Genomic DNA, 22,239 nt, shown 5'->3' on the forward strand with positions numbered 1-22,239 from the left:
CCATTTTGGTAGAACTTGTGTGGGACCGCTGAAAAGAAAAAGCGGAACTGAAATGCTAACAGCTAGCACGCTGCCCAGGTAGCAAAAAATAGGAGCAAAATGAGCTAGGAAATCTAGCATGCTAACAATAGCATGCCTACAGTTAGCATTGGTGAAATACCCAAAAATGACTAAGGTGTATGCCTGCTATGAAAACATGTTAAAATGCTAACTGTAACATGCGTCTAGTACCAAAATATATTACGGAGGTGTGTATCCGAAAATGTTTATCCTGCTAAGGTTAGCATGCATCAAGTACCAAATATGCCTGAGGTGTGAACCTCCAAAATTAACTTTAAAAAAAAAAAAGTACCAAAATATGACAGTAAACCTAAAAAATGCACTTGATAAAACAGCTAGCATGCTAACGGCTATCATACGTCAAGTACCGCAAAAGCTGAACTGAATTGCTAACAGTTAGCACGCTGGCCAGACAGCGGAAGGTAGCAAAAAATAGGAGCAAAATGAGCTAAGAAAGCTAGCATGCTAACAATAGCGAAAGGGACAAGCGGTAGAAAATTGATGGATGGAAAAAGCACGTTGTTTCAACGTTATGTTTGAGTTGCTCAACTTCGGGACCTAATTCAACAAGTTCTCAACGTTGTTTTAATGTCTTGTGCCTGCTGGGAAACTACTGACAAGTACGTTGTATCCTAAAAATTACTTAAGTAAATGTACCTAAATTTTAGATGACTTTTTTTAAATGTATTTATTTTTTATATATTAGTCGCACCGGACGCAGGTATATACGTTGTGAAATTAAGTTATGTACACAGATTTTGTCAATTTTTGTTGACATTAATTTGTAACACGGCAACGGTAAACTCTCCAATCAACTAAACAGACTCAATAACTCCACAGTGACGTTTTGGTGACTTTACTGAAGAATTTGTGAAACTGAAACAATACACAAAAAGAATGCTCTCGTAAGTTAATAACACAAACACTCGTAAACGTGTAATCATATTAGCTAACGACGCTCGCTTGATTACATTACGATAGCACGTACAAGTATGCATGAAAACACTCCTACACACATCACACATGGGACAGTTTAGTCCAGGGGTCACCAACCTTTTTGAAACAAAGAGCTACTTCTTGGGTACTGATTAATGCGAAGGGCTACCAGTTTGATACACACTTAAATAAATTGCCAGAAATAGCCAATTTGCTCAATTTACCTTTAACTATGTTATTATTAATAATTAATGATATTTACACTTAATTGAACGGTTTAAAAGAGGAGAAAACACACAAAAAATGACAATTACATTTTGAAACATAGTTTATCTTCAATTTCGACTCTTTAAAATTTAAAATTCAACCGGAAAAAAGAAGAGAAAAACTAGCTAATTCGAATCTTTTTGAAAAAATTAAAAAAAAGAATTTAAGGAACATCATTAGTAATTTTTCCTGATTAAGATTAATTTTAGAATTTTGATGACATGTTTTAAATAGGTTAAAATCCAATCTGCACTTTGTTAGAATATATAACAAATTGGACCAAGCTATATTTCTAACAAAGACAAATCATTATTTCTTCTAGATTTTCCAGAACAAAATTTTTTAAAGAAATTCAAAAGACTTTGAAATAAGATTTAAATTTGACTCTACAGATTTTCTAGATTTGCCAGAATAATTGTTTTGAATTTTAATCATAATAAGTTTGAAGAAATATTTCACAAATATTCTTTGTCGAAAAAACAGAAGCTAAAATGAAGAATTAAATTAAAATGTATTTATTATTCTTTACAATAAAAAAAAGAAATTTACTTGAACATTGATTTAAATTTTTCAGGAAAGAAGAGGAAGGAATTTAAAAGGTAAAAAGGTATATGTGTTTAAAAATCCTAAAATCATTTTTAAGGTTGTATTTTTTCTCTAAAATTGTCTTTCTGAAAGTTACAAGAAGCAAAGTAAAAAAATTAATGAATTTATTTAAACAAGTGAAGACCAAGTTAAAATATTTTCTTGGATTTTCAAATTCTATTTGAGTTTTGTCTCTCTTAGAACTAAAAATGTCGGGCAAAGCGAGACCAGCTTGCTAGTAAATAAATAAAATTAAAATTAGAGGCAGCTCACTGGTAAGTGCTGCTATTTGAGCTATTTTTAGAACAGGCCAGCGGGCTACTCATCTGGTCCTTACGGGCTACCTGGTGCCCGCGGGCACCGCGTTGGTGACCCCTGGTTTAGTAAGTATTAGAGATGTCCGATGATATCGGACCGCCGATATTATCGGACAATAAATGCTTTAAAAGGTAATATCGGAAATTATCAGTATCTGTTTCAAAAAGTAAAATGTATGACTTTATAAAACGCCGCTGTACGGAGTGGTACACGGACGTAGGGAGAAGTACGGAGCAGTTGCGTCTCCCAGTCATACTTGCCAACCCTCCCGATTTTCCCGGGAGACTCCCGAATTTCAGTGCCCCTCCCGAAAATCTCCCGGGGCAACCATTCTCCCGGATTTCTCCCGATTTCCACCCAGACAACACTATTGGAGGCGTGCCTTACAGGCACTGCCTTTGCGTGCCGGCCCAATCACATGATATCTACGTATTTTCACACACACAAGTGAATGCAAGGCATACTTGGTCAACAGCCATACAGGTCACACTGAGGGTGGCCGTATAAACAGCTTTAACGCTGTTACAAATATGCGCCACACTGTGAACCCACACCAAACAAGAATGACAAACACATTTCGGGAGAACATCCGCACCGTAACACAACATAAACACAACAACAAATACCCAGAACCCCTTGCAGCACTAACTCTTCCGGGACACTACAATATACACCCCCGGTACCCCCTACCCCGCCCGCCTCAACCTCCTCATGCTCTCTCAGCATGTCCTAAATTCCAAAACCTTGTTACATTGTTTAATGCATCCAGCGGGGCATCACAACAAAATTAGGCAGAATAATGTGTTAATTTCACGACTGTATATATTGGTATCGGTTGATATCAGAATCGGTAATTAAGAGTTGGACAATGTCGGAATATCGGATATCGGTAAAAAAGCCAGTATCGGACATCTCTAGTAAGTATGAATAGTTTTAGTCACTGCTCCCCTCACCTCCCAGGGGGTGATCAAGGGTGATGGGTCAAATGCAGAGAATCATTTCGCCACACCTAGTGTGTGTGTGTGTGTGTGTGTGTGTGTGTGTGTGTGTGTGTGTGTGTGTGTGTGTGTGTGTGTGTGTGTGTGTGTGTGTGTGTGTGTGTGTGTGTGACAATCATTGGTACTTTAACTTTTTATATTGTAAAATGGACTATCATTGCTTGGAGTGATGAAGGATCCTTATGAGTAGAAACGTGTGGAGGGGGGCGTGGCCTGCGGGCCTGCAGCGGGACGGGGTGTGCCAGGACCGGCCTCGAAGTCAGCGACAGGTGCGTAGATGGCCCAGGTGGGCCTTATTATGTAATTACCTGTCGCTCTATTTAAGAGACATTGTTGGAGCTGGCGTAAGAGCAAGAGCGTGCCTGTCACAGACAAGAGACAATTGCTGGAAAGCAACCAACAGACTATATCGGAAAATAAAACAATACTATCATGTCGGTGCTTGGTGGTCCAAAGAACCCACTGGGGGGGTAACCTCCACAAAACGCTATGGACGACTTAGAAAACGGAAGAGCAAATGTACTTCTGGCTCAAAGCTTTAAACCAGGGGTGCTCAAACGTTTTGCCTCCAAAGACCAAAGTGAACATTTGCCAATGGATCGCGGGCTAAACAGTCATTTTAAGCATACAGCAGCACCATAAGTGAGTTGAGCCCCATACCGCCATTTATAAGGTAGTCTCACACCTTACTTGTTAGCCCTGCGGACATGCCATCAAGGGTTGTGTGATCTTGAAAGAGGTCAGTTAAAGTTAAAAGTTAAAGTACCAATGATTGTCTCACACACACACTAGGTGTGGTGAAATGTGTCCTCTGCATTTGACCCATCACCCTTGTTCACCCCCTGGGAGGTGAGGGGAGAAGTGGGCAGCAGCGGTGCTGTGCCCGGGAATCATTTTTGGTGATTTAACCCCCAATTCCAACCCTTGATGCTGAGTGCCAAGCAGGGAGGTAATGGGTCCCATTTTTTTATAGTCTTTGGTAGAGATGTCCAATAATAAATGCTTTAAAATGTAATATCGGAAATTATCGGTATCGTTTTTTTTATTATCGGTATCGTTTTTTTATTTTTATTTTTTTTATTAAATCAACATAAAAAACACAAGATACACTTACAATTAGTGCACCAACCCAAAAAACCTCCCTCCCCCATTTACACTCATTCACACAAAAGGGTTGTTTCTTTCTGTTATTAATATTCTGGTTCCTACATTATATATCAATATATATCAATACAGTCTGCAAGGGATACAGTCCGTAAGCACACATGATTGTGCGTGCTGCTGCTCCGCTAATAGTACTAACCTTTAACAGTTCATTTTACTAATTTTCATTGATTACTAGTTTCTATGTAACTGTTTTTATATTGTTTTACTTTCTTTTTTATTCAAGAAAATGTTTTTAATTTATTTATCTTATTTTATTAATTTTTGTAAAAAGGACCTTATCTTCACCATACCTGGTTGTCCAAATTAGGCATAATAATGTGTTAATTCTACGACTGTATATATCGGTATCGGTTGATATCGGTATCTGTAATTAAGAGTTGGACAATATCGGACATCCCTAGTCTTTGGTATGACTCGGCCGGGGTTTGAACCCACAACCTACCGATCTCAGGGCGGACACTCTATCCACTAGGCCAGTGGTCCCCAACCACCAGGCCGCGGCCCGGTACCAGTCCGTGGATCGATAGGTACCGGGCCGCACAAGAAAAAAAATAAAATAAAATAAAAATAATTAAAAAAAAATTTAAATTTATATTTCTGGTTCCTACATTATATATCAATATAGATCAATACAGTCTGCAGGGATACAGTCCGTAAGCACACATGATTGTATTTTTTATGACAAAAATAAATAAATAAATAAAAATACCAAGAGATGGGGCCATAGCACAACCATGCTTGTATATATTTTTTTTTTTTTGTTTAAAAAAAAATAAAAAATTGCAATCTGGCTGTCAGCGAAGAAAAATCCATAAATTAGCCGGACCGTTTTATTCACCGCAGGGTTCAAAGCGTAGGAGAAAAGTAGAAGCTTGTAGTCTGTATTTATGGTACTCACCACTGCCCCTCAGGCTGTAGTGCGGTATTGCAGGTTGTTAACAACGTTGTGTTCTCTAGAAGGTGAACACAAGGTGATGTCTGGATCAGACACGCCCCCTTCCAACGCCTTCCACCATGTGACCACTGAGGAATCCCCGCCTGCGTCTGTGTCAGATCCGTCGGCGAGTGACGGCCGCCGGGACCAAGATGGCGACCTGCCAAGGGGGCGTGACCGGTGAGTGCTTTCGGAGCTGGACCGGAAGACCATGCGGTCCTGACATGGCCGTCTCACCTCCAGGCTGGAGAGCCGCTGGCTGCTGTGGCACGCCTTCATGAAGGAACACGCCCACGTGGACGCTTGGCTGCGATTGGCCGAACAGGCCGTCGTCTCCCAGAGCTGGACCCGGGTCACGTACACGAGCGCTGAGGAGGAGCTGAGGAGGTTAGAGGTGAGGAGAACGACATCACCAAGCAGCAAAAATGTTCCGCCCTTAACATCCTGGGCCTGGAAAGCAATTATGACTTGTAGAACCACGCAGAACTTTCCGTGTGTGTGTGTGTGTGTGTGTGTGTGTGTGTGTGTGTGTGTGTGTGTGTGTGTGTGTGTGTGTGTGTGTGTGTGTGTGTGTGTGTGTGTGTGTGTGTGTGTGTGTGTGTGTGTGTGTGATCACAGAGGCTGCGTTGCGAGGCGGGATCTCGGCTGGTGCAGTTGGACGGGATGACCCAGAGGAATCGAACGCTGACTCTGCTGTTTCAGGGCGCCATGCGGGCCCGTCTGCTGGCGGCGGCGAGGGAGTGCGGCCAGCGATGGGACAACGTCAACGTCCAGCTGGAGTCCATCACGGCACGGCTGCAGGTCAGAACTTGTGCACCGCGAGTCCGAACCTGAAGAACAAAACCGAAACCTACAAAACTCTTCCAGAAGTTTGTGCGCCAGTGGGAGGAGTTTGAGACGGAGAGGGAGGAGCTCGCTTTCTGGTTGGCTGAGCTGGAAGTCCATCTAACGCAGGTCCAACACCTGGCAGGGAACACCTGTGAGAAGCTCAAACAACTACAGGTGTGTGTTGGCGCTCACCAGAACATATTGTTAAGTCACGGGTGTCAAACTCAAGGTCCAGGGGCGCGCCACATCGTTTTATCTGGTGCTACACAGCATTTTATATAGCCCGCCACATCATTTTATCTGGTGCTCCACATCGTTTTATCTGGTGCTCCACATCATTTTATATGGAGCGCCACATTATTTTATATTGCCCGCCACATCATTTTATCTGGCCCGCCACGTCGTTTTATCTGGTGCATCACATTTTATCTGGCCCGCCACGTCATTTTATATTGCCCGCCACGTCGTTTTATCTGGTGCGTCACATTTTATTTGGCCCGCCACATCATTTTATATGGCCCGCCATGTCGTTTTATCTGGTGCGTCACATTGTATCTGGCCCGCCACGTTGTTTTATCTGGTGCGTCACTGCGTTTTACTCGGCACTCCCCATCGTATTATCTGGTGCACTACATGGTTTTATATGGCCCGCCACGTCATTTTATGTGGAGCGCCACATAATTTTTTCCTGGTGCGCCACATCAGAAGCCTGGAAATAATATGCACCAAAGTACTATACCGTTTCCTACTCCATCCATCCATCCATCTTCAACCGCTTATCCGGAATCGGGTCGCGGGGACAGCAGCTCCAGCAAAGACCCCCAGACTTCCCTCTCCAGAGCAACATTTGCGACTTCCTCCTGGGGAATCCCGAAGCGTTCCCAGGCCAGAGAGGAGATGTAATCCCCCCATCTGGTCCTTGGCCTGCCGCGGGGCCTCCTCCCAGTGGGACGTGCAACGAGGACCTCCCTAGGGAGACGCTCGTGAGGCATCCGCACGAGATGCCCGAACCACCTAAGCTGGCTCCTTTCCAAGCGAAGGAGCAGCGGCTCTACTCCGAGTCTCTCTCGGGTGACTGCACTTCTCACCCTATCTCTAAGGGAGATGCCAGCCACCCTTCTGAGGAAACTCATTTCGGCCGCTTGTATCCGCGATCTTATTCTTTCGGTCATTACCCACACTTCATGACCATAGGTGAGAGTAGGAATGTAGATAGCTCGGTAGACCGAGAGCTTTGCCTTCTGGCTCAGCTCCCGTTTCGTCACAACAGTGCGGCAGAGAGACTGCAATACTGCCCCAGCTGCTCCGATTCTCCGGCTGATTTCCTTCTCCATCTTTCCCTCACTCGTGAACAAGACCCCGAGATACTTAAACTCCTCCACCTGGGACAGAGTCCTGTCCCCTACCCGGACTGTACAAACCATCGGTTTCCTGCTGAGAACCATGGCCTCAGATTTGGAGATGCTGATCCTCATTCCAGCCGCTGAACACTCGGCTGCGAACCGATCCAGTGAGAGCTGAAGGTCACGAACCGAAGGTGCCATCAGGACCACATCATCTGCAAACAGCAGTGACGCAACCTTTAGCCCCCCGAGACGTATACCCTCTCCGCCATGGCCACGACTCCGCCTAGAAATCCCGTCCATGAAAATCACAAACAGGATAGGTGACAGAGCACAGCCCTGGCGGAGACCAACCCCCACTGGAAACGGATCCGACTTACATCCAAGCACCCGGACACAACTCTCGCTTTGGTTGTACAGAGATTGGATGGCCCTCAACAGGGTTCCCCTCACTCCGTACTCCCTCAGCACCTCCCACAAGATCTCCCGAGGGACGCGGTCATACGCCTTCTCCAAATCCACAAAACACATGTAGACTGGATAGGCATACTCCCAGGCCCTCTCCAGGATTCCCGCAAGCGTAAAGAGTTGGTCAGTTGTTCCACGACCAGGACGGAATCCACATTGCTCCTCTTGAATCTGAGGTTCGACTATCGGCCGGACCCTCCTTTCCAGTACCTTGGCGTAAACTTTCCCAGGGAGGCTGAGTAGTGTGATACCCCTGTAATTAGCACACACCCTCTGGTCCCCCTTTTTGAAAAGGGGAACCACCACCCCAGTCTGCCACTCCCTCGGCACTGTCCCAGACTTCCACGCAATGTTGAAAAGGCGTATCAACCAAGACAGCCCATCAACACCCAGAGCCTTCAGCATTTCTGGACGGATCTCGTCAACCCCCGGAGCTTTGCCACTGTGGAGTTGTCTAACTACCTCAGTGACTTCACTCCGAGAGATCGACGTCGATCCCCCATCATCCTCAGGCCCTGCTCCTATCAGGGAGGGTGTGTCTGATGTATTTGGGTTCAGGAGTTCCTCAAAGTGCTCTTTCCAACGCCCCACGACTTCCTCACTTGAAGTCAGCAAAGTCCCATCCTTGCCGTACACAGCTTGGATGGTTCCCTGCTTCCCCCTCCTGAGGTGCCGTATGGTCTTCCAGAACAGCTTTGGTGCCGCCCGATAGTCCTTCTCCATGGATTCCCCGAACTGCTCCCACACCCTCTGCTTAGCCTCGTCCACAGCCACGGCCGCTGCCCTTCGGGCCCGTCGGTACCTTGCAACTGCCTCCGGAGTCCCCTGGGATAACATACCCCGGTAGGACTCCTTCTTCAGTCGGACGGCTTCCCTGACCACCACTGTCCACCAGGGTGTTCGAGGGTTACCGCCCCTTGAGGCACCTAAGACCTTCTGGCCACAGCTCGCATCTGCAGCTTTAGCAATAGAGGCTTTGAACATTGCCCATTCCTGTTCAATGTCCCCAACCTCCACAGGGATGGCAGAGAAGTCCCGCCGGAGGTGGGAGTTGAAGTCCTTCTGGACAGAGGACTCCTCCAAACGTTCCCAGTTCACCCGCACTACACGCTTGGGTTTGCCAGGTCTGTCCAGAGGTTTCCCCCGCCATCTAACCCAACTCACCACCACATGGTGATCAGTTGACAGTTCAGCCCCTCTCTTCACCCGAGTGTCCAAAACATACGGCCTCAGATCAGCTGATACGATTACAAAATCGATCATTGATCTTTGGCCTAGGGTGCTCTGGTACCAGGTACACCTATGAGCATCCTTATGCTTGAACATGGTGTTTGTTATCGCAAGTCCGTGACTAGCACAGAAGTCCAATAACAATCCACCACTCAGGTTCAGATCAGGGAGACCGTTCCTCCCAATCACGCCAGTCCAAGTATCACTGTCATTGCCCACGTGCGCGTTGAAGTCCCCCAGCAAGACTATGGAATCCCCTGCCGGCGCCCCATACAGGACCCCATGCAAGGTATCCAAGAAGGCTGAATACTCTGAACTCCTGTTTGGTGCGTATGCACAAACAACAGTCAGAGTTTTCCCCCCTCCAACCCTAAGGCGAAGGGAGGCGACCCTCTTGTCCACTGGGGTGAACTCCAACGTACAGGCACTCAGCCGGGGACTCGTGAGTATCCCCACACCCGCCTGTGCCCTCACACCCTGAGCAACTCCAGAAGTGAACAAGGTCCATCCCTTGTCCAGGAGTGTGGTTTCAGAGCCCTTGCTATGCGTAGAGGTAAGCCCCACCAGATCCAACCGGTAGCGCTCCACCTCTCGCACCAGCTCAGGCTCCTTCCCCACCAGCGTAGAGACGTTCCACGTCCCGAAAGTCAGCCTCTGCTGCCCCGAATTGGTCCGTCCGGAGCCTCCACTTTCACCGCCATCCACTTGGCAGCGCACCCGACCCCACTGGTTCCGACCGCGGGTGGTGGGCCCACGTGGCAGAGAAGATGGTGTGTCCACGTAGCTTCTTCGGGCTGTGCCCGGCCGGGCTCCGTGGCAAGCCCGGCCACCAGGCGCTCGCTGACGAGCCCTACCTCCGGGCCTAGCTCCGGAGGAGGGCCCCGGGCTTCCTCCGGGCCGGGTAACGCATCCTCTTTTAGTGTAGTTCATGGGGGGTATCGTAACCCTGATGGGGGGGGCATTCGGGTGCTACACCTTGCCCAAGGGTGACCCGGAACTATGTAAGGCAGGGGCGTTCAACTCCCTGAGGCTTAATACAAGCCCACATACCGTTTCCCTACTAAATGTATAAATTTTTTTACATTTCGACAGAAAAAATACATACAATTGCATATCTTTAAAATGATAATATTATCTAATAGTGCAACAAATTTATTATAACACGTTACAAAATGTTATTTATTTTATTTTGGTTGACGATTTTAAAAGCAAGTCATCCATCAAATTGTACGGTGTAAAAATGACAATACAGTTTACAGTCAAATGGCGAACGAGCGACCAATTTTTACAGTAGTTTTGACGGCATATTACTGTAAATAAATGTAAACAACAGTAGAGAAAAGGGTGGAGTGCCATCTGCGGGTTGGGGAGGAGATCTTGCCCCAAGCGGAGGAGTTCAAGAACCTCATGGTCTTGTTCACGGGTGAGGGAAGAGTGGGTCGTGAGATCGGTGCGGCGTCTGCAGTGATGCGGATGCTGTATCGATCCAATGTGGTGAAGAAGGAGCTGAGCCGGAAGGCAAAGCTCTCAATTTACTGGTCGATCTACGTTCCCATCCTTACCTATGGTCACGGGGAAGACCCAGGACACGTTAGGAAGACTATGTCTCCCAGCTGCCCTGGGAATGCCTCGGGATCCCCCCGGGAGGAGCTGGACGAAGTCTCTGTGGAGAGGCAAGTCTGGGCTCCTCTGCTTAGGCTGCTGCCCCTGTGACCCCACCTTGGATACGCGGAAGACTATGGTTGGATGGAAAAAGAGTAGTGTCCGTAAAAAACAGTTTATAATAAAATGCACAGGCCGATGTGTAAACAAAGAATGAAGTAAATCCTTATAATACTATAATATAGATCAGGGGTCACCAACCTTTTTGAAACCAAGAGCTACTTCTTGGGTACTGATTAATGCGAAGGGCTACCAGTTTGATACACACTTAAATAAATTGCCAGAAATAGCCAATTTGCTCAATTTACCTTTAACTCTATGTTATTATTAATAATTAATGATATTTACACTTAATTGAACGGTTTAAAAGAGGAGAAAACATGAAAAAAATTACAATTAAATTTTGAAACATAGTTTATCTTCAATTTTGACTCTTTAAAATTCAAAATTCAACCGAAAAAAGAAGAGAAAAACTAGCTATTCGAATCTTTTTGAAAAAATTCAAAAAATAATTTATGGAACATCATTAGTAATTTTTCCTGATTAAGATTAATTTTAGAATTTTGATGATATGTTTTAAATAGGTTAAAATCCAATCTACACTTTGTTAGAATATATAACAATTTGGACCAAGCTATATTTCTAACCAAGACAAATCATTATTTCTTCTAGATTTTCCAGAACAAAAATTTTAAAAGAAATTCAAAAGACTTTGAAATAAGATTTAAATTTGATTCTACAGATTTTCTAGATTTGCCAAAAAATTTTTTTTTAATTTTAATCATAACAAGTTTGAAGAAATATTTCACAAATATTCTTCGTCAAAAAAACAGAAGCTAAAATGAAAAATTAAATTAAAATGTATTTATTATTCTTTACAATAAAAAAAATAAATTTACTTGAACATTGATTTAAATTGTCAGGAAAGAAGAGGAAGGAATTTAACAGGTAAAAAGGTATATGTGTTTAAAAATCCTAAAATCATTTTTAAGGTTGTATTTTTTCTCTAAAATTGTCTTTCTGAAAGTTATAAGAGGCAAAGTTAAAAAAATAATGAATTTATTTAAACAAGTGAAGACCAAGTCTTTAAAATATTTTCTTGGATTTTCAAATTCTATTTGAGTTTTGTCTCTCTTACAATTAAAAATGTCGGGCAAAGCGAGACCAGCTTGTTAGTAAATAAATAAAATTTAAAAAATAGAGGCAGCTCACTGGTAAGTGCTGCTATTTGAGCTATTTTTAGAACAGGCCAGCGGGCTACTCATCTGGTCCTTACGGGCCACCTGGTGCCCGCGGGCACCGCGTTGGTGACCCCTGATATAGATGTAGAAGTGGCCCTGAATGAAAGCCAGTTTGATGCCCCTGGTCTGGTCTACACAGTCCTTACAGCAGCGCCTGTGCGTGAACTCCGGGCGGGTCAACAGCCTGCTGGAGCGTGGCGAGGCGCTCATCCAACTCAGTGAGCCCTGTGATGCGCAGCGTGTGGAGCGCCACCTGCTGGATCTGCTGAGGAGCTGCAGTCACGTGTACGACGACATCGGACGCACGCACACCCGGCTGCTCAGCATGAGACTGGTGTGCACTCAGTGACCACACGCTCGTGTGTGTGTGCGTCTTCATCACGCTCGTCTTCCTCCTCCAGGTGTTTGAGGATGACATCATGCTGACTCCGCCTCCAGATTCCGGCTGTCCGTCAGAGACCCTGTTGGAGGGGGACCTGCCAGGCGGTCCTAAAGGTGACTCGGTGGTTGTTGTCGCCGTCGACCACCTCAAACGTCTCACTCCGCCATCTTGCCCGCTCAGATCTACGTCCTCCGTCTCCGCCTTCCCACGAGCACCTGGGACTGGAGTGGGACCCCTCGGTGGATGTCGGACGGTCCGTCTCCTGTAGCGGCGACTCCTGCTACTTCAGCTCCTGCACAGGTGGGAGGCGCCAGGATGGGGAGATGACGTCGTTAGTCACTTCCTGCTTGACGAGGCGGAGCTACATCGGCTCCCTCAGCTCCGACTCCAGCAATGACGCGGTCAACCAGGAGGCAGAGCCGGTGAGTCACATGGACACGTGCCGGCTGGGAGGTGCTCAGAGACGCGTCTCGTCTTTGACTCGCAGGACTGGGACGCCTCGCCGCCGCATCACAGCGGGAAGGCCGCTGCTCGCCATCCCTTGAGCTACTTGGCGACCTCCACACCGGAAGAGAAGAATGGCGCGTCCGTCGGCTTTGACGGTCGCGTGAGGGCGTGGCTCGGAGGCCAGAGCCCCGCCCCTCTTTCCTGCTGCAAAGCTGTGCAGACTGATGGACAGGTGGGTTGCATCATCACTAGGGATGATGTTCGAAACTGGTTCTCCCGGTTGTTCGATAAGAAAAGAACCGATTCCATGGACTCGAATCCCTTTTTGAGAACCGGTTCCCGTTATCGAGGCCACTTTAGTAAAGAAAAAGAGTTGGTTCTTTATTCGAATCCCTGGGAACGAATCCCGTCCCACAAGAAATGCCCTGTGGGACATCACAGGAAATGACATAACTCAGTCTAATGACTGAGCTACGTCATTTCCTGTGATGTCACACAAGCAGCAAAAATAATGGACCGGAAAAAACGCCTCAAGGCATTGCTATTCACCTATAGTGATCACAGAGACCAGTTGTTTTTGTGTTACTGAATATATTTGTTTTTCTGAAAAATCCCACTTAATATACTTTGGGTAACAACAGTCAATATTTATTTATTTATTTTTCTTATAAAATAAAAGTGAGCTTTTGTTAAACCAAATATTGTTTTTTTCCATACACAACAGCCCATCTGGATTCGATAAGAGAATCTATAAGGAATCGGTTCGATAAGAGGATTCGATAATGGGCTCGAACTCGATAATTTCTTATCAAACATCATCCCTAATCATCACCACCAGCCAATCAGCTTCTTTGTAAATGTGCAGTACTGCCACCCCCCCCAGAGGAGTGGAGTGGAACACATTTAGGTACTCGCTTCCTTCTGGCCGAGTACTGATCCGAGTTACTTTGTGTTCCCGTTACCTTTGATTGGTGGGCGGAGCCTCCTAGCCCCCTGATGACGATGATGAATGTTGTCACAGTTCAGTGCCGCCAACAAACTGGATCCTCTGCTTCCTGGCATCGCCGACAGTCCAAGTTGCCACGACAACAACGCCCGTGTCCCGAACCCCTGGCCGGATTGGACGAGGGAGTCACAGGTGAGTCCATTTAGTGATGATGTCATCATCAGTCAAAACAAACAGGAAGTGTTGTTGTTTCAGGCTAGTAGTGAAGAAGAGGAGGAAAAGGTGTTGCGTTTTGATGAAGCCGCGGGTCTTCTTCCCAAACAAAGGTGACACACACACACACTTCTATTATCCATCATGGTCACCATGTTCCAACGTTCTTGAAAGAAAACTGTCCTTTTTTCTTTTCTTTTTTAACATTTGGCTAGAGATGTCCGATAATATCTTTTTTTGACGATATCCGATATTGTCCAACTCTTAATTACCGATTCCGATATCAACCGATACCGATATATACAGTCGTGGAATTAACGCGGCGGGGTTTGGTGGTGGCGGGGGTGTATATTGTAGCGTCCCGGAAGAACTAGTGCACTGCAAAAACTGCAATCTAAGTAAGATGAAATATCTCAAATAAGGGTGATATTTGCTTATTTTCTGTCTGATAAGATAATTCTTCTCACTAAGCAGATTTTATGTTAGAGTGTTTTACTTGTTTTAAGGGTTTTGGTCCTAAATGATCTCAGTAAGATATTACAGCTTGTTGCTGAGATTTGATGACCTATATTGAGTAAAACATGCTTGAAATTAGAATATCAACTGTTGCAAAGCTGTGTCATCAACACTCACAAGTATAAAACTGCTTTTTTAAAGTAATAATTTCTTATTTCAAGCATGAACAAAAAAAATCGCATATCATTATGTCAAAATAATGGCACTAGCATTTACTTCATTTAAGAATATTTTTCAACATATTGAGAAAAAAGGTCTCTTTTTTTCCTACCAAGAAAAGTTCACTTGTTATTAGTGAGAATATACTTATTTTAAGGTATTTTTGGGTTCATTGAGGTTAGCTAATTTTACTTGTTTTGGAAAGTCTCGACAAGCCAAATTTTCTTGTTCTATTGGCAGATAATTTTGCCTAGTTCAAATAAAATACCCCTAATTTTTGTATTTTTTTTTCTTGTTTTTGAACACTGACTTTTTGCAGTGTGCTGCAAGGGGTTCTGGGTATTTGTTCTGTTGTGTTTATGTTGTGTTACGGTGCGGATGTTCTCCCGAAATGTGTTTGTCATTCTTGTTTGGCGTGGGTTCACAGTGTGGCGCATATTTGTAACAGTGTTAAAGTTGTTTATACGGACACCCTCAGTGTGACCTGTATGGCTGTTGCATAAAGCCGTAGATATTATGTGACTGGCAGTGCCTTTAAAGTTTATTGGCGCTCTGTACTTCTCCCAGCGGCGTTTAAAAAGTCACAAATTTTACTCTTTTAAACCGATACCGATAATTTCCGATATTACATTTTAAAGCATTTATCGGCAGATAATATCGGCAGTCCGATATTGTCGGACATCCCTACATTTAGCCTATTATTCACAAACCCTGTGTGAGACAAGAACACCTGTCTTTCCCTTTTCTCTGCCTTCTAAATTATGAAAAACTGCTAGTATGAGGTGGCATACAATGCAGGTAATTGGGGTACGATCTATTCTACCTCTAAAAAAAAAACATGCTGGAATGAAGTTACAGGCACCTTCATCTTTCCGGACTATAGAGCGCATCAGTATATAAGCCGCACCCACAACATTTTTAGGGAAAACCAATATTTTTCAATATATTAGCCGCACCGGACTATAAGCGGCATCACGTTGTGAGATGAGTTATTCAGACAGACATATTCTGTAAATCTTATTTATATATCTTATTTGTTTCCAAATGGTGTCTGTAACACAGCAGTAAAACGGCTGATCAAACAAAACAGAAGTCTTCATCATGGACCCACTAGCTGAGGAAGCTAACTCTCCAATCACCTAAACAGACTCAGTAACTCCACGGTGACGTTTTGCTGAATTTACAAAACTGAAACAATACAAGCAGAATGCTCTTGTAAGTTAATAATACTAACACAGACACTTGTAAACGTGTTAGCATATTAGCTGATGCTAACGACGCTAGCTTGATTACATTACAATAGCAGGTACAAATATGCATGAAAACACTCCCACAGACTTCACACATGGGACGCTTTAGTAAGTATGAAGAGTTTGTTATATTGTAAAACTTACAAACGTTGCTTGGAGTGACGAATTAAGAATCCATACGAGTAAAAACGCTATGGACGGCTGGAAGACGGAACTGCACTTTCGGTTGAAATCACTAAATAATAGGGGTGTAACGGTACGTGTATTTGTATTGAACCGTTTCGGTACGGGGGTTCCGGTTCGGTTCGGAGGTGTACCGAACGAGTTTCCACACGGACATATTAAGTAGCGTAATGCACGTTGTGTAAACAATGCACACCGAGGCACAACACACGGCATGCTAGCAGCTAACGGGCTACGATAGACTGACCATACGTCCTCTTTTCACCGGACATGTCCTCTTTTACGGCGCTGTCAGGGCGGAGTTTCTTAAATGCTTCAAATGTCCGGCATTTTGAGTTAGGGTTGCGTGTATTTTCAATGTACGTTCAGGGTTAAGAAGGGGTTAAAAACAAAACAAATTGTGCGCGCGGCAGCATTGGTGAGGGAGGGGCAGAGACAGAGAGAGCGAGAGAGTTATGATAAACGCGCATGCGTCGCCAGGCTCTGCATTTTATCCATAGATTTATCACATTTAATTTTGTATTATCTATAGCAGGGGTGTCAAAAGTGTGCCCCGGAGGCCATTTGCGGCCCACAGCTAATGTTTTAAAGGCCCACGGCACATTCTAAAAATACTGTTAAAATAAACAAAAACATAACAAAAGTGAAATAAAAAAGCTTAAAGATTAAATGTAATTTAGAAAAAGTTGCAATGTTGACTAATAAAACAAAGCTGTTTTTTTTCTTTCAAACTGTCATTGCTCAAAACATAATATTGAATCAAAATCAATGTTATTACGAATTATTGACCTATCCAAGGTTCCCATTACTTCACATCAAATATTCCACTAAAAAATATTTTTGGTGGAAGATTTTGCAAATTTGGTAAATAAATAACCCAAAAATGTATATTTTGTTGTTTTCTTACTGTACCGAAAATTAACCGAACCGTGACCTCTAAACCGAGGTACGTACCGAACCGAAATTTTTGTGTACCGTTACACCCCTACTAAATAGTAGGACACCGCAGCTCCTGCAGTGAGCGAACTCGTCCAAAAGATGGCGCCATAGCACGGACAATACCACCCCTTTTTCAGTGTGTTTGTTGTTGGGGTTTTTTAAACTATTTGCATGATAGACGCTAGCAAAGAAATATCTACAACTGAGCCGCACCGTTGTGTAAGGCGCAGGGTTCAAAGTGTAGGAAAAAAGTAGTGGAATTTACAGTATTTTGCTTATTTTCTTCCCAGAGCGCATAGCAACAAGCGCTACTTCTGTCAACAACAGTGAAGAGAGCACTTTCTGTTTGCTGCCAATAACGAAGAGCTCTTGCTAAATGTTTGAAATAAAAACATAAAACGCTGACTTACAAAGTTTGCTAAGATGGCGACGGACGGGATGGCTGTATCTTTCAGCACTTGTACTCTCCTCGAGCTCCTCGATTTCGAATGAACCTCACTCCTCTGATGAAAAATGCTTCCTAGCGATGTTGCGTCCCGTTTGTTGTATCGTGCGTGTGTCAAGGTCGACCAACTTCTTGACGTCGCCGCAATCTTGGACCAACCAGGTGAGGCGCGTGATTTTTAAAGCTAGCGTTAACTTAGAAGCAGCCCAAGCTCCTTTTTTGTTTTTACGGGCTGCAACCAATGTTTTCAGCAGCTCAAGCTAGCGAGGAGCAGTGTGAAGAAGGCAACGTGTCACACGCCAGAAAAGTAGTTCCTCTGCGTTAGCTCATACAATAATGAACACAGCAAGTGTTAGCAGTTTTTTTTAAAGCGCTTTATAGGCAAAATGGTGAATCTTCGTTGTTAGCTGCCTCTTACTAGCCATTTTTTACTATTTAGGACGCACCAAAAAGAGAAAGACATGTTCTTGTAAATACCCCCAAAAAGTGCAGTTTTTTTTAAAGCCAACATTTCTGATCGGCTTTAACGCAGTACCGCCCCCCGTGGTTTCTGCCAGTACTGCGGCGTCTGCTATGTTTCCACCAGCTAGTGATGAGAAGAATGCGTGCAGATATAAACGAGCCTTTATAAGAATGTTTAGACGGTCACTAATTTGCCGGATGCTTGCGGAAGCGCGCAGAAGAACAGAACGCACACTGTGACGCCAAACAAACGCGTCTTTGATGGTGTGTGTGTGTGTGTGTGTGTTCTTGTATTTCTACCCTTCTTGAGACATCAACAAGGAAAAGTACCTTCTATATGAGGACCGGTGAACAAGTTAGGACCGAAATCATTGTCCCAATACGGAAAACCATTGCATCTAATAGAGAGCCAAATACCAGAGTGCGTGAACATTGCTCCAAAGTCAGGATTTTTGGTTGATTTAATGTGCATACACAAGTAAACATTTACAGGTGCAAAGGCAGCAATATATGATAGAACAAGACGGCAGCTAAAGAAGGACTTCCCTATGAATTATCCCCGAAATGTTTTTACCACTAAGACAACCCACATGTGACCATAGGATGAACAAATACACTACGGTACTAAGACTTTAGTGGCCATTAACAGTTAGCTTCTATAGCTGGGTTGCCCAAAGTGCGGCACAGGGGCCATCTGTGGTACGTGACTCCTTTGTCATCGGCCTTCAGCACAAATAGAGAATGTCTCATTTGCACCCCTGGTGGTGAAATCTATCAAAATGAGGGCGGTCCCAAAAAGGAGGGATTTTTCAAATTGACTGTTGTCTGTTTTAAAAGTGCTCCCCCTCTGGTCAACATGCGTAAGAAATTAAATGCACCCCCTTTGGATAAAAAGAATAGAAAAAAATTAAATAAATATGTATATAGAGACGTACTGTAATAATTTGAGGTAAATAATGAAGGTTAAAAAACAAAACAAACATTTTTTACTGAAAGCAGTCTTTTTCTCACAATGTGTTGACTTTTTTCTTATAAAATTGGGAACAATTTCTCATTCTTTGTTTCTGTAATATTTTCTCGTAAAATTACTTTTTTATGTAAAATTAGTACTTTTTAATACAAAATGGTGACATTTGTCATACACAATTCTGACTTTTATCATATTGCCAATTTTGTTGTTGCTCTTGTAAAATACTGACATGTATTGAGTAAAATTATGACTTTTGTCATAATTTTGCAGAGTAAAATTACGATTATTATGACATTTTTAAGTTTTCTTATAAAATTGAGACCTCTGTCGAGTAAAATTACGACTCTTCCTAAAATTTCCAAAATATTAAGCTTTTCTTGTAAAATTCCAACTTTTATCATATTTGCACAAATGTTCAGTTTTTCTTGAAACATTTTGACATGCGTTCAGTAAAATGACGATTTTTATTATAATACTGCCAAAATTTTAAGTTTTACTTGTGAAATTGTGACCTTTTTGTTGTGAAAATCCAACTCATTTTTCACAACAAGCTTTTTTATATTTGCATAGTAGTATGTATATATGTCCATACTTGCCAACCCTCCCGATTTTCCCGGGAGACTCCCGAATTTCAGTGCCCCTCCCGAAAATCTCCCGGGGCAACCATTCTCCCGAATTTCTCCCGATTTCCACCCGGACAACAATATTGGGGGCGTGCCTTAAAGGCACTGCCTTTAGCGTCCTCTCTCACCTGAAAAGGAGACTATTATATATGTCTCTGTTATCCATAGATTTATCTATAAGTAGGCAGGCACGGAGCTATTTCTCAGCGTGTGTTTATTCCAGCCGGCACGTTAATACACTGACACACAACATCCGGATTCCCATCATGCATTGCTTCAAAACTACGGCAAGTAGTAATGTCCAAAAACATAACAGAGACGAAGTAGAAGAACGAACAAGAGACATGGCGACGACGCTTGAAAATGATTGGAAAAAATACAACTTCACCTACGATATTACAAAAAAAAAAAAAAACTTTACCTACAGTATTACAAAAAAAATATAAAACTTTACGTACGGTATTACAAAAAAAATATAAAACTTTACGTACGGTATTACAAAAAAAATATACAACTTTACCTACGGTATTACAAAAAAAATACAACTTTACCTACGGTATTACAAAATAAAATATACAACTTTACCTACTGTATAACAAAAAAAATATACAACTTTACCTACGGTATAACAAAAAAAAAATACAACTTTACCTACGGTATTACAAAAAAATAAAACTTTACCTACGGTATTACAAAAAAATATACAACTTTACCTACGGTATTACAAAAAAATACAACTTTACATATATATATATATATATACATTATATATATATATATATATATATATATATATATATATATATATATATATATATATATATATATATATATATATATATATATACAAAGAAATACTTGAAAATATATACAACCCCTCACCCCCATCTCCCGAATTCTGAGGTCTCAAGAAGGTAACAAATACAATATGTGTGTGTGTGTGTAGTTGTTCGCGTGGATGCAAAGTGGGGTAAAAAAACAAGTCCTAAGTGTAATAAAGTCCAGCTGTCGCATAAAATTTAACTTTCAGACGTTAACATCTCCACCCAGCAGCAGCAGCAGCAGCAGCAGAGGGGCTCCTTGGGGCCCTCCACCCGCTCCGGCTCTCGCCCGCCTCCTGCTCGTCGCCCTCCTCGCCCTGCTGGCCTGTGTCCTCTGGTGCTCCACGGAGCCGTCGTGTCGCCACGGCATCAGCCGGACGCAGCGCAACTTCCACCTGAGCTACGTCAACGGAGCCCCGCCCACTTGAGACGAAGGACTTTCAGCTGTCTAATCAGCCAATTAGCGTGTGTAATAGAAAGTACAAAATGGAAGACATAAGCTGATAATGCTAATTGTTAGCCAACTAGCTTACTTCAAGAATTTTTTTTTTTTTATTAGAAGCTGTGTTTTGTAAAATGTTTTTTGTACGAAATATCGAATAAAATGTACAGTAAGATTGCTTTAATTGGGCTGACCATATTATGAAATCCCAAAAAGAGGACACATGTGCGTGCCAAGGCGGGCAGCACGCCAAGGCCGGGACTAGGTGAACATTTGCCAATGATACTCCAACTTGCTTTATAAATATATTTATTTAAATAAAGCATTTTTTCTCCTCTGTTGACAGCAGTGTTGGTGCTAGGAATTTTCCAAATGGCCTAGGACCCCATCAAGTCATAAAAATGGGGTCCCACAGTAAATTTTTGGGGCCCCACTTTTTTGTAAGCGTTTTGAAAACAAATGATAAATGTATGCATTATCCTGTTATATCTCACATTCTATATTGTGTTTTGGAAAAAAGGTTGTCATAAACATTACTTCATTCATTAAAAAAATAATAAAAAAATACAATTTGTATACATACGTAAATGTATTCAGTTATAAACATTTATTCACTTTCCTTCATGGATCTAAACTTTACCGCTGCTGGTAGTTTTTTCTATGTTTTTATTGAATAAGTTGTAGGTGTATTTATTTCAGTATAAAAGTGTAAAAAGTGTTTTGCTTGGGTCATGAAATGATGATACATACATTTTATATTTAATGCTTAAATCTCTGCAGTCTACATCAACTTCAGATCCATCCCTCATTTCAAAATGTTTTAGTTTTTTTATGTTGTGTTTTTGTTTGTTTTCCGCCCTTTTTTTGTCAAACAAAACTATGTTTTTTATGGCAAACACACAAAATATGCTAAATCTTCCACCAAACATATTTTTCCTAGTGGAATATTTGATGTGAAGTAATGGGAACCTTGGATAGGTCAATAATTCATAATATTGATTTTGATTCAATATTATGTTTTGAGCAATGACAGTTTGAAAGAAAAAAAAAACAGCTTTGTTTTATTAGTCAACATTGCAACTTTTTCTAAATTACATTTAACCTTTAAGCTTTTTTATTTCACTTTTGTTATGTTTTTGTTTATTTGAATAGTATTTTTAGAATGTGCCGTGGGCCTTTAAAACATTAGCTGTGGGCCGCAAATGGCCTCCGGGGCACACTTTTGACACCCCTGCTATAGATAATAAAACATTAAATGTGATAAATCTATGGATAAAAAGCAGAGCCTGGCGACGCATGCGCGTTTATCATAACTCTCTCGCTCTCTCTGTCTCTGCCCCTCCCTCACCAATGCTGCAGCGCGCACAATTAGTTTTGTTTTTAACCCCTTCTTAACCCTGGACG

General features: G+C 42.9%; 1 protein-coding gene and 1 long non-coding RNA gene across 5 annotated transcripts in view; one reads left to right on the forward strand and one right to left on the reverse strand.

The window, feature by feature from the left end:
- The window catches only part of LOC133659376 (nesprin-2-like), a 27,980-nt gene extending 6,961 nt beyond the window's left edge, over positions 1-21,019 (forward strand). Inside the window, exons 2-12 of one of the 4 annotated variants that reach the window (XM_062062139.1) lie at positions 5,289-5,445; positions 5,509-5,659; positions 5,884-6,066; positions 6,133-6,267; positions 12,177-12,371; positions 12,439-12,532; positions 12,600-12,841; positions 12,907-13,098; positions 13,888-14,004; positions 14,068-14,138; positions 20,603-20,748. In XM_062062139.1, coding sequence (XP_061918123.1) covers positions 5,306-5,445; positions 5,509-5,659; positions 5,884-6,066; positions 6,133-6,267; positions 12,177-12,371; positions 12,439-12,532; positions 12,600-12,841; positions 12,907-13,098; positions 13,888-14,004; positions 14,068-14,138; positions 20,603-20,609 — 1,527 coding nt within the window. In that variant the 5' untranslated portion in view covers positions 5,289-5,305 and the 3' untranslated portion in view covers positions 20,610-20,748. Of the gene's footprint in view, positions 1-5,288; positions 5,446-5,508; positions 5,660-5,883; positions 6,067-6,132; positions 6,268-12,176; positions 12,372-12,438; positions 12,533-12,599; positions 12,842-12,906; positions 13,099-13,887; positions 14,005-14,067; positions 14,139-20,602 lie in introns of all 4 variants that reach the window. The other 3 variants (XM_062062135.1, XM_062062136.1, XM_062062137.1) reach the window with 3 other exon arrangements.
- LOC133659377 (uncharacterized) lies at positions 5,235-13,970 on the reverse strand. The gene is made up of 3 exons (XR_009827629.1): positions 13,829-13,970; positions 5,503-6,095; positions 5,235-5,425 (listed from the first exon to the last, which is right to left on the reverse strand). It is a non-coding gene; the product is annotated as an uncharacterized LOC133659377 (long non-coding RNA).
- Positions 21,020-22,239: the final 1,220 nt, after the last annotated feature.

The sequence above is a fragment of the Entelurus aequoreus genome, linkage group LG10 (genome assembly GCF_033978785.1).
Source record: "Entelurus aequoreus isolate RoL-2023_Sb linkage group LG10, RoL_Eaeq_v1.1, whole genome shotgun sequence".
Lineage (NCBI taxonomy): Eukaryota > Metazoa > Chordata > Actinopteri > Syngnathiformes > Syngnathidae > Entelurus > Entelurus aequoreus.